The sequence below is a fragment of the Lepisma saccharinum genome, chromosome 26 (assembly GCF_977018435.1).
Source record: "Lepisma saccharinum chromosome 26, izLepSacc3.1, whole genome shotgun sequence".
NCBI classification, from domain to species: domain Eukaryota; kingdom Metazoa; phylum Arthropoda; class Insecta; order Zygentoma; family Lepismatidae; genus Lepisma; species Lepisma saccharinum.
This window is the reverse complement of record NC_139254.1, coordinates 1404092-1417002: the sequence shown is the minus strand read 5'-3', so window position 1 is coordinate 1417002 and position 12911 is coordinate 1404092. Positions and strand designations below refer to the sequence as shown.

At 39.8% G+C, this 12911-nt stretch overlaps 1 protein-coding gene across 1 annotated transcript in view; it reads left to right on the top strand.

Moving 5' to 3' along the window:
- The window catches only part of LOC145979479 (nardilysin-like), a 101913-nt gene that overhangs the window by 22105 nt on the left and 66897 nt on the right, over window positions 1–12911 (top strand). Inside the window, exons 7-9 of the mRNA XM_083112398.1 lie at window positions 6316–6437; window positions 8911–9031; window positions 12384–12602. Coding sequence (XP_082968524.1) covers window positions 6316–6437; window positions 8911–9031; window positions 12384–12602 — 462 coding nt within the window. The remainder of the gene's footprint in view (window positions 1–6315; window positions 6438–8910; window positions 9032–12383; window positions 12603–12911) is intronic.

Sequence of the window (12911 nt, the reverse complement as noted above, 5' to 3'; positions counted from 1 at the left end):
CCGTGCACGTAGTGGAAGAGCTCGTGTAACGTCTGCAGCTGACGATAGATATATTACAGTAACTAGCAAATGGAACAGGTGCCTAACAGCACCAGTCATCGCTGCTTCCCTGAATAACAGCAGAGTGACGCCTGTGTCTGTGTCAACGGTGAAGAATAGGTTGTGTGAAGAAGGGCTGCATGGCAGAGTAGCTGCTAGAAAGCCATTGTTACGACGTGTAAACAAGACGAAACGATTGGCCTGGGCTAAAACGCACCAAGTTTGGACTGTGGATAACTGGGAACGGGTACTCTGGACCGACGAATCCAAATATGAATTATTTGGCAGCAATAGGCGAACCTTTGTGCGTCGAAAGGTCGGTGAGAGAATGAAAGAAGAGTGTCTTGTTCCCACAGTGAAAAATGGGGGGGGGGAAGTGTAATGGTGTGGGGATGTTTTGCCGGAAACCAGATGGGGAACCTTCATAAAATTCAGGGAACATTGGTAAAAGAAGGGTATCATCAGATATTGGTGCACCATGCCATCCCTTCTGGTCGTCGCCTTGTTTGTAATGGGCAGTGGCGTATGCTGAGACCAAGATCTGGGCTATCTCCAAATATAGTAGTGTTTGAATTTTAAATGAAAATGTGTCCGGCAAAAAAGAGGGGGGGGGGGGCTCTTCCTCATTCATTTTGGATTTTTTTTGTTTACATCGATATCTTGCCATTAAAAACAACAATAGTAGGCAATGGACATAAACTATTTCATGCTTATTTATAAAGAGGAGCGTTCTATAACATGCAATATGTAGGACCTACATGCGAGTATGAAATAATAATTAACTTCTTACCTTACTTGAAGGTAAACTCCATTCTTCTCTCCTTTTCCGTGAATTTTTTTGTCACTTTATCGAAGAATGTGTCCTCACATGAATTTCTGATGTTGATTAGAACCCCTTTCTCAATAGACATTATAGCTAAATTGCTAAGCCGCGCTTGTCCCTGTGTTGCTCATTGTGGCCCCTAAATGCACATTCTTGCTTCCCCAGAAATGCTATTGCATCAATTAATCTTCTTATAATAATTCTGTTTTCCTTCACTTTTTCATTATGCAAATTGTCGGCAATCTTCTCTTGCAAATTCAAGGAATGATCAATTCTTTGAGAACCGAATGTCTGTAAGTTACTGAACGCACGTATATGACTAAGTGATTTTTGGTGTTTATCGCAAGCAGTTACCAAATAGTTTAAATTACTAAATCCTGTTGTATTCTAAGGACTTTAGTCGGTAGAAAAAAGCAAACATGCCCAGCAATACGACTTATTAAGTGCACTCGACCCAGTCAACCAAAGATATTTTTGGTAGCTGGTCTCGTGAAAACGCCTAATATATACCTTATTTTTGTCTTTCTGCACGACTGTAAGGTCCGGAAGAGGTGGAAGAGGCCTACCTGTCTCTATTATTTGCATCATATCCTCGTAAGGAAGCCGTGAGATTGGCGTCTTGGAGACAAGTTCGGTGATTAAATCCATTTTCACACGCTCACGGAACAAAAACACAACAAAAGGATTCCCATCCATGAACACGATACGCGGGCGACACAAAGAACTCGGATCTCGGACACAACAAATTTGACCATATATCCCTTCCTTTTGCGGAAACCACCACCGACCCGCGTGGTTGAAAACACGTGCGTGAATGGTTGCTATGACAACATGGATTGTTTATGTTGCCAAACGTATTTCATTGGGATGACTCGGGCCAAAACCCCCACCGCGAGGGCGAAGGTTTTGACATTTTGACAGGGGGGTAAGGTGGGAGGGGGTTTGCTTGAAACAGAAGTAAACAGGATGGCAACATGGCTGACGTCATCAGAATGTCCCATATAGCTGCGACCGGCTGCAACCACAGTCGAATTTCATGGAGAAGCAGAGTGCCACCTTCAGGGGAAAATCACTAAATTTGGCGGATTTATAATGCTTATATGTGACGAAATTCATGGAACTGGAAGAGAGACGGGCAATGCTCGAAGGTATAGAGAGATGGGGGGAGGTAATGTAATTTTCATGAGGCATCCCCCTAGCTTGAATAATTTGCATTGGCACCCCCGCCTATATATTTTTTCCCCAGCGATTTAGCGAATTTCGTATTTCCATTGTTGGCAACACTACAACATCGCCAAGATGTAGAGAAGTCTTCACTCTCCAGCGCTTGGGTTTGGAAGCCAGCATCAGGGACCACCAAGGTCGTCCCTGCCAGCACAAATACGTCATGGTTTGAAAGGACCGCCTGCTGGTTCAAAGACTTTTCCCTCAGACGAAGAAGCCTGGCGATAAATAAAGGCGACCTTACACTAGCGCTCTCCCCCGTGGTCGTTACGTGAGAGTGAAGCATCGGTTAAATTTGCTAGTCTATTATTTCCTGTATTTTAATATGGGCTTCGGCGATAGCCTAGGTAGCCTAGAATATACGCTCCTGGTAATGGGTTTATTTTTCAACAAGATAATGATCCCAAACATACCAGGTGGTTATAATTAAAGTGACGGTGTTCAGAGTGGTACAGCACGGGCTGTAATGAGAGTAGCAGTCTGAAACTTCGTAGATATGATAATGAAGCAATGCGCTCGCGAATTATGAAAAAAAAAAAAAAAAATAGTTCCAATTCTCGCCACCAGGGTAAAAAATGGCGCTGTAAGCAGTCAAAACGTGGAATTTTCCGTAACTCTGACGTCAAAGTCTTTGACATTGCCTAACCATTGTGTGAGCTCCCTGGTTGTTGTTGGTGACGCTTGTTGCTTTTTTTTTCCTTTAGTGATGTGAATGTTCGCCGAACATTAAAAGTTTGATTTTTCCCGTGTAAAAAGCAATGGCTATTGCGAAGAAAGACCGTGCACTGCTAGTGAAGTTGTTTTACCAGAATGGGAGCAATAGTAACGCTGCACTGCGGAAATATCGCCAACAGAAAGGGCTGAGAAGAGGGCCCATGTCAATTAATGGGCTGAAGAAGATGATGAAGAAATTCGAGGAAACAGGTGAATTGGGTGTTGCACCAGGGAGAGGAAGGCGGCCCATCCCCGTGGAAGTTGTGGACGAAGTTGCTGTAGCTGTAGCTGACCGTGCAGCACATGCCTCAACTTCTGCAACCAGTGCTAGAGCTGTGGCACGTGAATTGTCACTCCCCTGGTCAACAGTTCGCAAGGTATTGCGGTGCATTTTACACTGGTATCCCTACAAGATTCAAATTGTGCACCAATTGAAACCCCAAGATATTCCACAACGCCGTGAGTTTGCCCATCGGTTTTTGGCACGCATGGAAGTGGATGACATGTGGCCGGGGAATATTCTGTGGACTGACGAGGCGCATTTTACTCTGGTCGGTACAGTGAATACTCAGAACTGTCGCATATGGGGTTCCACTCGTCCACATGTTGTGCAGGAACAACCATTGCACTCAGTTTACGTGACTGCTTGGTGTGGGTTCACTAGCTCCTTCATTCTTGGTCCGTTTTTCTTTGAGGAGATGACACCTCGAGGGCCTGTTAGGTGTACAGTGACATCTGCACGTTATAGAGACCTCCTTGTGCAACACGTGATTCCAGCTTTGCAAGAACGGAACTGTGAACACACCACCATTTTCATGCAAGATGGGGCAACACCACATGTCGCTCGCCACGTGAAAGATTTGCTGCGAGAAACCTTCACTAATGACCGCATCATCTCTAGGCAGTTTCCAGATGATTGGCCTTCCAGATCCCCCGACCTTAATCCATGTGACTTCTGGCTGTGGGGATATTTAAAAGATCGTGTCTATCAGGGACATGTCCGGTCTCTGCCTGATCTGAAAGCTAGCATACAACGACATGTCGCTCAGATTTCACCAGACATGCTGCGAGCAACTGTCGATCATGCCGTGTTACGAATGCAGCATGTTGCTGAATTGGGTGGCCATATTGAACAGTTCTTGTAACCATAGTTCCTAATAAACATGCCAGAATCATTGTTCTCGTGTGTGTGATCTTTCCTGCCTATTTCCTGTAACTATACCACGTTTTGACTGCTTACAGCGCCATTTTTTACCCTGGTGGCGAGAATTGGAACTATATATTTTATTTTATTTTGCATAATTCGCGAGCGCATTGCTTCATTAGCATATCTACGAAGTTTCAGACTGCTACTCTCATTACAGCCCCTGCTGTACCACTCTGAACACCGTCACTTTAATTATAACCACCTTGTACATCCAAATTGTGCACGCGGTATTTGGAACACAAGGCAACAGAAGGGGCATTAGTTCTCTTGACGTGGCCACCACAGTCTGCTGATCTTTCACCAATTGAACTGCTATGGGACCAAATTGATAGGGACATCAGGTAGAAGTTACCCAGCAACACTCAACAGCTATGGGAATTCATAAGGGATGCCTGGCGTAACATTCAACCATCCTATCTGGAAAAACTATTGGAGCCCATGCCACGTGTTTGCGCTGCTGTCATTAAGGCCCATGGTGGACATATTGATGAAAGCAAAATATGAGGTGACATTAGTATGTATAGTGGATGTACCTACGTTTGTACATTGCCAAGCAGATTCTTACATCTGTTTCTTGTACATTAATTACGAAATACATATATTTCTACTGACTTTTGGCACTTTTTCCTGGTGGTCTTAAACTTTTTGTCGGTAGTGTATGTTCTTACACAATGATATCGTGTTGTCTTGAGATCAATGGGTATTAGGTTTGATCCTCAGTGGAGACATATTGCATAAAGATTCAGATTCCATTTTAGAATTGTAGGCGCAATCCTGATTAGCCTATCTGAGTATAAAATGAACTTTAAATGTTGACACAAAAATGAAGCAAATGTTAATATTAAACTAATATATGTTTCAGGACAATTAAAAACTTGACTATTCATTGTATGTATACAGAACTGCATGTGTATATACCCCATTTAATACTTAAATCAGATTGCATGAAATAATGTCGTCACCTTGTAATAAAGGGGTTCCAGGTTCAATTCCAATGGGGGCACAGTGGTTGAGGTCTCATTTTAAGCTGTAGGACCAATCCCAATTAGCATATTTGACCATAAAGTGTACTTTAACAAACAAACTTTTACTGAGAGAAAGCCAGTTTTTTTTAAATGGACTTTTATTGTCATTTGTGGCCAACTTGTTTCAGTTTCTGAGCTGTCTCAGTTTTAGCACCACCATGAACTAGGACAGTGTTTCTCAACTGCCAGGCTGGTCCCGAGCGTTCATTAGAACCAGTAGTTGCCAACCTGATTTTATATTTGTCAACAAACCTAGACATATACCATGTGTCATGATTTATATATTTCATTTCAAGGGTGCATATTAATGTTTAAAGGTTAAAGAATTAGAAAGGGGTAACTTTTTTTGAGCAGGACATTGACTTTTTTAAAATGAATTTACCGCACTCTCGTCTCACAGCAGTTGACAACCACAGTAGGTAGCCGATTTACTAGCCATTAAGTCAAATTATACATGATGCACTTGAAAGTCAGTCTATTTTAGATGTAGTTAAAGTAAAAATGGTATTATTGACGGTACATTTGATAAGTGTGTTAAAAGAGGTAGCGCTATTTTCTTCATTCTTTTGTTACTTCATGTGTCAAATTCAAACAATGAAAATTAAATCATATCATTAGATTCGATTTACAAAAAATGTACAAAACTACTCAAGTTATGCGAGTGTTTATACTACGTAGATATATTTAATAAGCCTACTGAAATATGAAGTTAACACTTGGTGAAAACCATCCATTCAATAAAGCAGTCATTTTTGCATTACACCTTGTGTCTGGTTATGAATTCCAAGTTGAAAGTTGTATTTTGACTTTAGGTAAGTGTGTCTTTTTATAGTGGATAGATAAAGGAAAGCTGTGGAACATTAAAAATGCAGCCAAGTAATGTATTTTCATTGATTTCAAACACTTAGGGAAAAAAGCCACGGAAGAAAACTCAGTCCCCCCCAAAAAAAGCAAATTTCCCCCCAGCCACTTCAAACTCTAGTGCCTACACAAGAGAAATCAGCCCTGGCATTAAAGGATTAATGCATTTCACACATGTGACTTTCGGAACACACCCTCGTTACGTTGTTATTAGTAAGAAACTGTAAGTGCCCCTTGACAGTCCTCCCTTTCCCTTAGAGGTAACATTTTCGCCTTGTACTCAAGGAGTCCAGCATTCGCTACCCAATGGAGGAGCATAGTGATTCCACTTTAAACTGTAGGTCCAGTTCCAATTAGCTTTTCTGTGCAAAAAGTGGGCTTAAAAACAAACTTAGCAACAACATTATTTCTTTCCATTGCAGGTGCAGTTGACGTGGCCCTTGCCACCCATGAGGAGGCTGTACAGAAGCAAGCCCAAGGATTACGTGGCGTGGTTGATAGGGCACGAAGGAAAGGGCAGCTTGTTGGCGTACTTAAGGAAAAGGTAAGCTGGTAAAGATTACAAAGTTTCTTATTTTTGTTGATCATCTTAGGCAGTAATATTTGTGGGCCGCTCTAAGGTTTCTTTCATTTGTTTTTGTTAGGGTTGCTGTATTGCCCCTTTGCCAAAAAGTACACATGCGAATGAGAGATTTATGCACCTTTCATACGCTAACACACAACTCTGATATATTTTATGTATGTGGGCTATACCAAGAGTCATCACACCTCTTCTCCAAGGCCTACAAAGGCTGTGAAGAACTGGGTATAAAAGTGAAAACCTGATTTTTTTCAAGGAGGATTTGATAGTTGGGTTCAGTGATGGTGCAAATTGCTTCATTTGTGATGGAGACCTTTGTTTGGTAATTCCTTAGTTTAGAGCAGCGATTCTCAAGGAAAAGGAGGAGGAGGATAAGGATAGGCTTACCATACGTCCAGGATTAGCCCGGACAGTCCTGGTTTTTTAGTGATGCCCGGGATTGCAAAATATCCTGGGTTTTGAGAATCTGAACATGAAAATAGCTACCGGTATTGAATATTCACGACCAATTTTTAAGGTGTTTTAAAAGACTGATATTTCATGTACCAACATTTCTAAAATGGTTGAGTTTGCTATGTCTTTGCCTGGAACATATGCTCCAGTTGAGGGAGTATTTTCAATTATGGGGAATATTTGGTCTGCAGAAAGAGGTAGTTAAACATCTGCTGAATGTTAAAATTAATTCAGAACTTTCATGTTGTGAATTTTATGATGTTATTAAAACAAACAAGCCATTTCCGAAAAAAGTCATGTCTAGTGAAAAGTGCAACTGAGTCAACTAAGAGATAATGCTACCTAGAACAGAGAGGTTTCCTAAACATCAGAAAATGTATTATTCAATTAAACATTTGAAAATTAATTGATTGATTTCAGAAAATTATGTTAATATTTTTTCTTGTACTATTTATAGTTTAATGTTCCAATAAAATGTTAAGGCTTTTAAGTAATTCCAATTTATTTTTGTAAAAAAAAAAAATCAGCAGTAACGAGTTGATCGCGAATATGTCCTGGGTTGGACCCCAAAAAATATGGTAAGCCTAGATAAGGATGCACAAGAAGAAGAGAAGAAATGTGAGTGTGCCATACAGAAGGAAGATGGATAAACAGATATGAAACATCTATGAAAAGTATGGACTAAGAGCAACCTTCAAACGTCCAAAAATAAATGTTCTTTTGAATACAAAGGAGAGAAGGAGAATGATGAATTGGCAATGGCAGAGGTATATGAAGTAGAATTTGGTGGATGTACAAGCAAACACATAGGTGAGACTGGGAGAAGTATCAGTGAGAGAATTAAGGAATATAGGAGAGAGATTAACACTAGAATGGCGAAGGATCTGATACGTACCCCCTAGAACAGTGGAAAGGGGTCATTTTGCCTCCACAAGAAATTAATTTAAAATTCTAATTATTTTAGAATGGGAACATATGTTTAATTTGTATTATTTTCTGTGCTTTATGTATTATAATCAAAGTGTTGAGTTGGTTTGTGATGCATTTTGATTAAAAATAAAAATTATAATCATCAACAACTGAACACTCCAGAACATGCAACATTTCACAACGAGAAACTGCTACTTGATGTGACATGTTCGGAGATGTCCTTCCCGGTCCAAGAAGACTACCTATATGACGACATGTAAACTGTGACAAGTGAACATGCTAAAGACAGGTTGACACAGGAACCGAAACCTAACGCTGATATTGCAGCATGCATAAATGAAACTTGACAGGGGTCAATCAAATTGACCCCTCCCGATGTTCTAGGGGTATAACATGAAATTTCACAGAAAGAAATTATGTTTTGTAGATTTCAATATACTATCTTAAAACGGACGAGAAATTATAAAAAGTCACAAAATTTCGAGGAAAAATTAAGAAAAACCGGATAGTTATTAAAGAAACTGTGAAGGTAGGGGTCATTTTGACCCCTCCTGCCTTTCTAGTGTTAAATAGGAAGATCCAAGAACATCACCAAGTGAGCACAAGTTGAGGATTAAAAAAGTACAAATGAAAGAGAGGAGGGGAAACGAAATATAAATGTGGTAGCTGAACAAGAATGAAGGGGAAATTGAAACAAAATAGATGAAACTAGTTTGGAAAGCAAATGTTGGTTAAATTTCCAGCACAAAAGTGGAAGATTTCAGTTAAGGTGGGTGCCATCAAGATGAGGAGACATTCCTTAGAAGTGGAGTTGTATGTTATCTTGGTGTAAGCTTGAAAATGTTCTGGAAAGGCATGACAAAACAATATATTATTATTGTATTTTTCGTATGGGTGTGCATGCACCCCCCCTCCCACACACACACATATCTACCTACATGCTTGCTTGCTTACTTAATCTATCTTATTTATTTATTGTACATTTATCAAGTGATTCATTAATTAATCTTGAGTGTCTAAATGTTAGTAACCTGAAATGGCTTTGTCCTCATAGAGTTTGGGCTGTGGGACTTGTAGCTGACAGTGAAGGAGAGGAGTTTGCGGAAAATGCAACCGTGTCCATGTTTGTCGTCACCATCACTTTGACGGAGGAAGGGCTGGCGAATCTGCAACAGGCATGTGCTTTGCTTATTCTGTAGTTGCAAGTCCTCTTCGATATGAGTACAAGTGTCAGTTCGGACTGAGCCAATGATTGATGCAAAGAAAAGGGTCCGGCAATATATGTTTACTATTTTAATATAGTTACTGTAGTAACAGAATACAGCTAATGTAGAACAAGATAGGGCTAATTGATAGATAACATAATGCCATTTGTAACACAATGACACAACACTTCTTATTTCTTGAAAATCACATCAGGTATTGGGGAGCCCAACTTGAGAGTTCAGTATGGTCTGTTATGGATTCTTTTGGTGTCACCACCGCCAAATAACAGTGTTTCTGTCAGAAAGGGAAGTTGTTAGCATTCAAAACGAGAAAAATAAATATGCAATAAGCAAAGGGGATGTAAAGTTTTGATGATCTATGCCTTCTTTTACAATTCAAACCATCTAAAAAAAACATTCTTCTTTCTTGTGTTTACCTTGATTTGGGGCAGCTAAAAATAACAGCCTTCCGCCTGTTGCCACTCGCTGAAGAGGGAAGGGGGTGGGGAATGTCCAGGCAAAAGTTCGTCAACAGACTTACATTCCATGTGGTCAAGTGGTTTATTGTGTCCGTGCATTCTCGTTTGAGTAGAACTTTCAAGGAGTTAATTTTTAGCTCTATTATTATTATGCAACTGCAAAATGCCAAGTGTTAGTGTCATTAAGCGAAAAAGTGGCCAGTGTCTTAAAAGTAAAGAGAGACAAATTGTAATAAATATTTTTGAATATTTAAAGCACAGAAATCCTGGCAAAAGTGTTAATTACATTGTGAGTAAACTTGCTGAAGCGACTGGAATTTTGTGTAAAACTGTTTACAAAATAAATTCCAGGGTTGCTATGCATCTGGAAAACTGAAATGTCAGGGAATTTGGCTTGTCAGGGAATTTTGCACATCGATCGTCTGGAATTTACATGTATTTTGGAGTCTGCAAGAGAAAAAGTTGCAAAATGAAACAAGTTCAAATCCACTTCTGGATTCGGTTCTTGGGATTCCACTCCCAAGAAAGATTCAGTTTAGAAACTTGTTTCTTTAGTTCTTATGATTCTCAGTCTTGTGCAAAATTATGCTTCCTTTGAATTTCTGTAATAAATTTCACTTTTATAATACTATATATTAGAAAGAATATCAAAGTAAAGCTTGCAGTCCAGATATCTGATTGATAACTAAAGTACATTGACAATATGATCATAATTATCGGAAAGGTTGGTGAAGATGAGGTTATCGTCTATTATTTTATAGATATTAGTCTTGTTGGCATTTCCTATAGAATTCCTATATGCAACAAAAATTTCACCAGATGCTGTGCTCTTACCTAGCATGCTCGGTTTCATCCCTACTGCGGGGCTGCAAGGAATGGTAGATAGTTATTGCCGGACCCTATACTTGAATATTGCAATTTGAAGCTGTTCAGAATATCAGGGATTGGATGGAATAATTGGTATAAAATGATATAGACAAAATGATGAATCAGGTTATTGGTACTACAGAGCATTCCCTGACATTCGCTACAAGACTCGGTGACAAGCGGCCCGGCGTCAGTGCTTGTCTTTCCCAGCAAACACGTTCCGTGACAGTCGCTAGAGTCGGCTATTAAAATTACAGTTTTCATATTGTGTACTAACTTTGACTACAGAAGGTGTTGAAAATGATATCCCTCTGCTGCAATACATTCCTGGCATCTCCGAAGGAAATTGGCATTTACACGTGCAAGTTCGTACTGTAATTCTCCCGATTCCTCGTACAATACTCTCTTTTAACTCACGGATGGTGTGCGGATTGTCATTGTATACTTTATTTTTTAGATTTCGCTATAAATAAAAATCGCAGGCTGACAAATTGGGAGACCTGGAGGGGTTTTGAATCACCCATTTCTTGTGAGAGGCGGCGGATAGATTTCCGAGGAGACTGTTCTCACATTTGTCCTATCTCATCGAGTTTTTCCTCAGTAAGTACACGTGGGTTTTTCTTTCCACTTTTATTCAGAACTGACCCTGTTACTATAAACTTTTTACGAGGTTTGATATAGTGGTCCTGTGTGGAACGGGAACACCAGGAAATTTCATTGCAAAACGTCGCTCTTCTCCACAATTCCTCTTTCCAAAGTGACACTCGACAAGATAAATCCTTTGTTGTAATGTAAACTTTTGTGGTGCCATATTAAGCCACAATCTTCAACACAGGGACTCGACACAACACAACTTCCGAGGGAGGATTATGCTGGCGTCAGTCTGCAACGTCAACAGAAAGGGAAAGAGAGCGAAGGCAGGGAGAGCGAAAGAAACAGACTGTAGTGTGCGACTGTCGCAGACCCCATTCACGGGGAAAGACAAGCACTGACGCCAGGCCGCTTGCCGCCGAGTCTCGTAGCAAATGTCAGGGAATGCTCTGTATAAGTAATCTGTAATATATTTAAATGTCTGCCATTTTGTTAGTATTTTTATGAATGTAAAAGTATCATTCATTCATTGAGTTGATTGAATTTTTGTTTTAAGTCCACTTTATGCACAGATAGGCTAACCAGGACTGGACTTGCAGTTTAAAGTTGGTTCTGAACCACTGTACAATGTGCCTCCACTAGGTATCAAACCCAGGACCCTTGTTTACAAGGCAGCAATGTTACCACTATGCCATCGGGAGACCCCTGTATCATTTGTATGTCCTGGTTTTGTAAGATAGTGTGTTTATTTTTTGAAGGCAAAACCCATTGTAGTCACCTGGTTACATATTCTACTAAAGGACTATTTATGTTCTGGAGACATTTTCAATCAGTCGAATATCCATTACTTGAATCTGTAAATTTTTTTTTCAGTACCATGTGGATATTGGCAAAAATTTCATAATGGTCCCTCCATACAGGATAGTCATTAACAATGGAGTGTATTCATGTTTCTGTGAAAGAAAGATGTGATAGCATATTATTATGTGAAATGAAGTACTGACTTTTCTGTGAAAGTGGAGTGGCCACTTAAATTGATAAACCTTCTGAAAAACCAGTTTCATGGATAAGCGAGTACTTAATTTAAGTATTGTAATGCAACATGTGAATAAATTCTTGAAGCTTTTCTGCCAGTGAATGATGAGCTTTTGAGAGCAAAGGGCACTCTTAAAATCAAACTTTAAAGCTTTGACATTGATACTGTATTCTTGAACTGTATGAGTCCCTGTTGATATATGTACAATAGAAATGATATAGATATTTGCTATTTGTGAGTGAAGAAGACAGTCTCAACTTGTCCCATTTAAATGGATTGTCTAGGTTCACCATGAGATATTTTTACAGTAAGTTTTCAAATTCATTCTCTCACATTCCATGTTACGCAGGTTCTTGATGCTGTGTTCAGCTACATCGGCATGCTGCAGAGGGTGGGTCCGCAGGAGCGCATTTACGATGAAATAAAACAAAGCGAAGACAACCTTTTCCGCTTCAAGGAGGAGACGTCTGCATCCGACTACGTGGAGACCCTCTGCGAGAACATGCACCATTATCCTCCAGAGGATTATATCACTGGACCTTCCCTGTTGTTCACATACTCTCCTGAGGTAAGCGTTTGTGCTTGATATATTCGGACATTTCATAATGTTTTTGAGGGTTAGGATCTTTTATTATAAGAAGAGAAGAGCCACATTTATCATGAACAAAAGATCAAGATTTCGGTACAAAAACTTGGCATATTTCGGGATCAAAAGCAGTATATAAATGTGCCATTTCGGTGTTAAAATGGTGAATCAAAACCTAAATTTGATTTAAAAACTACTCATTACACAAAATTAGCATTTCACATTTAATAGCACATTCATATTTGTCAGAGTATTAACTTTATTCCTATGTAAGGAATCCATTTGTGCTTA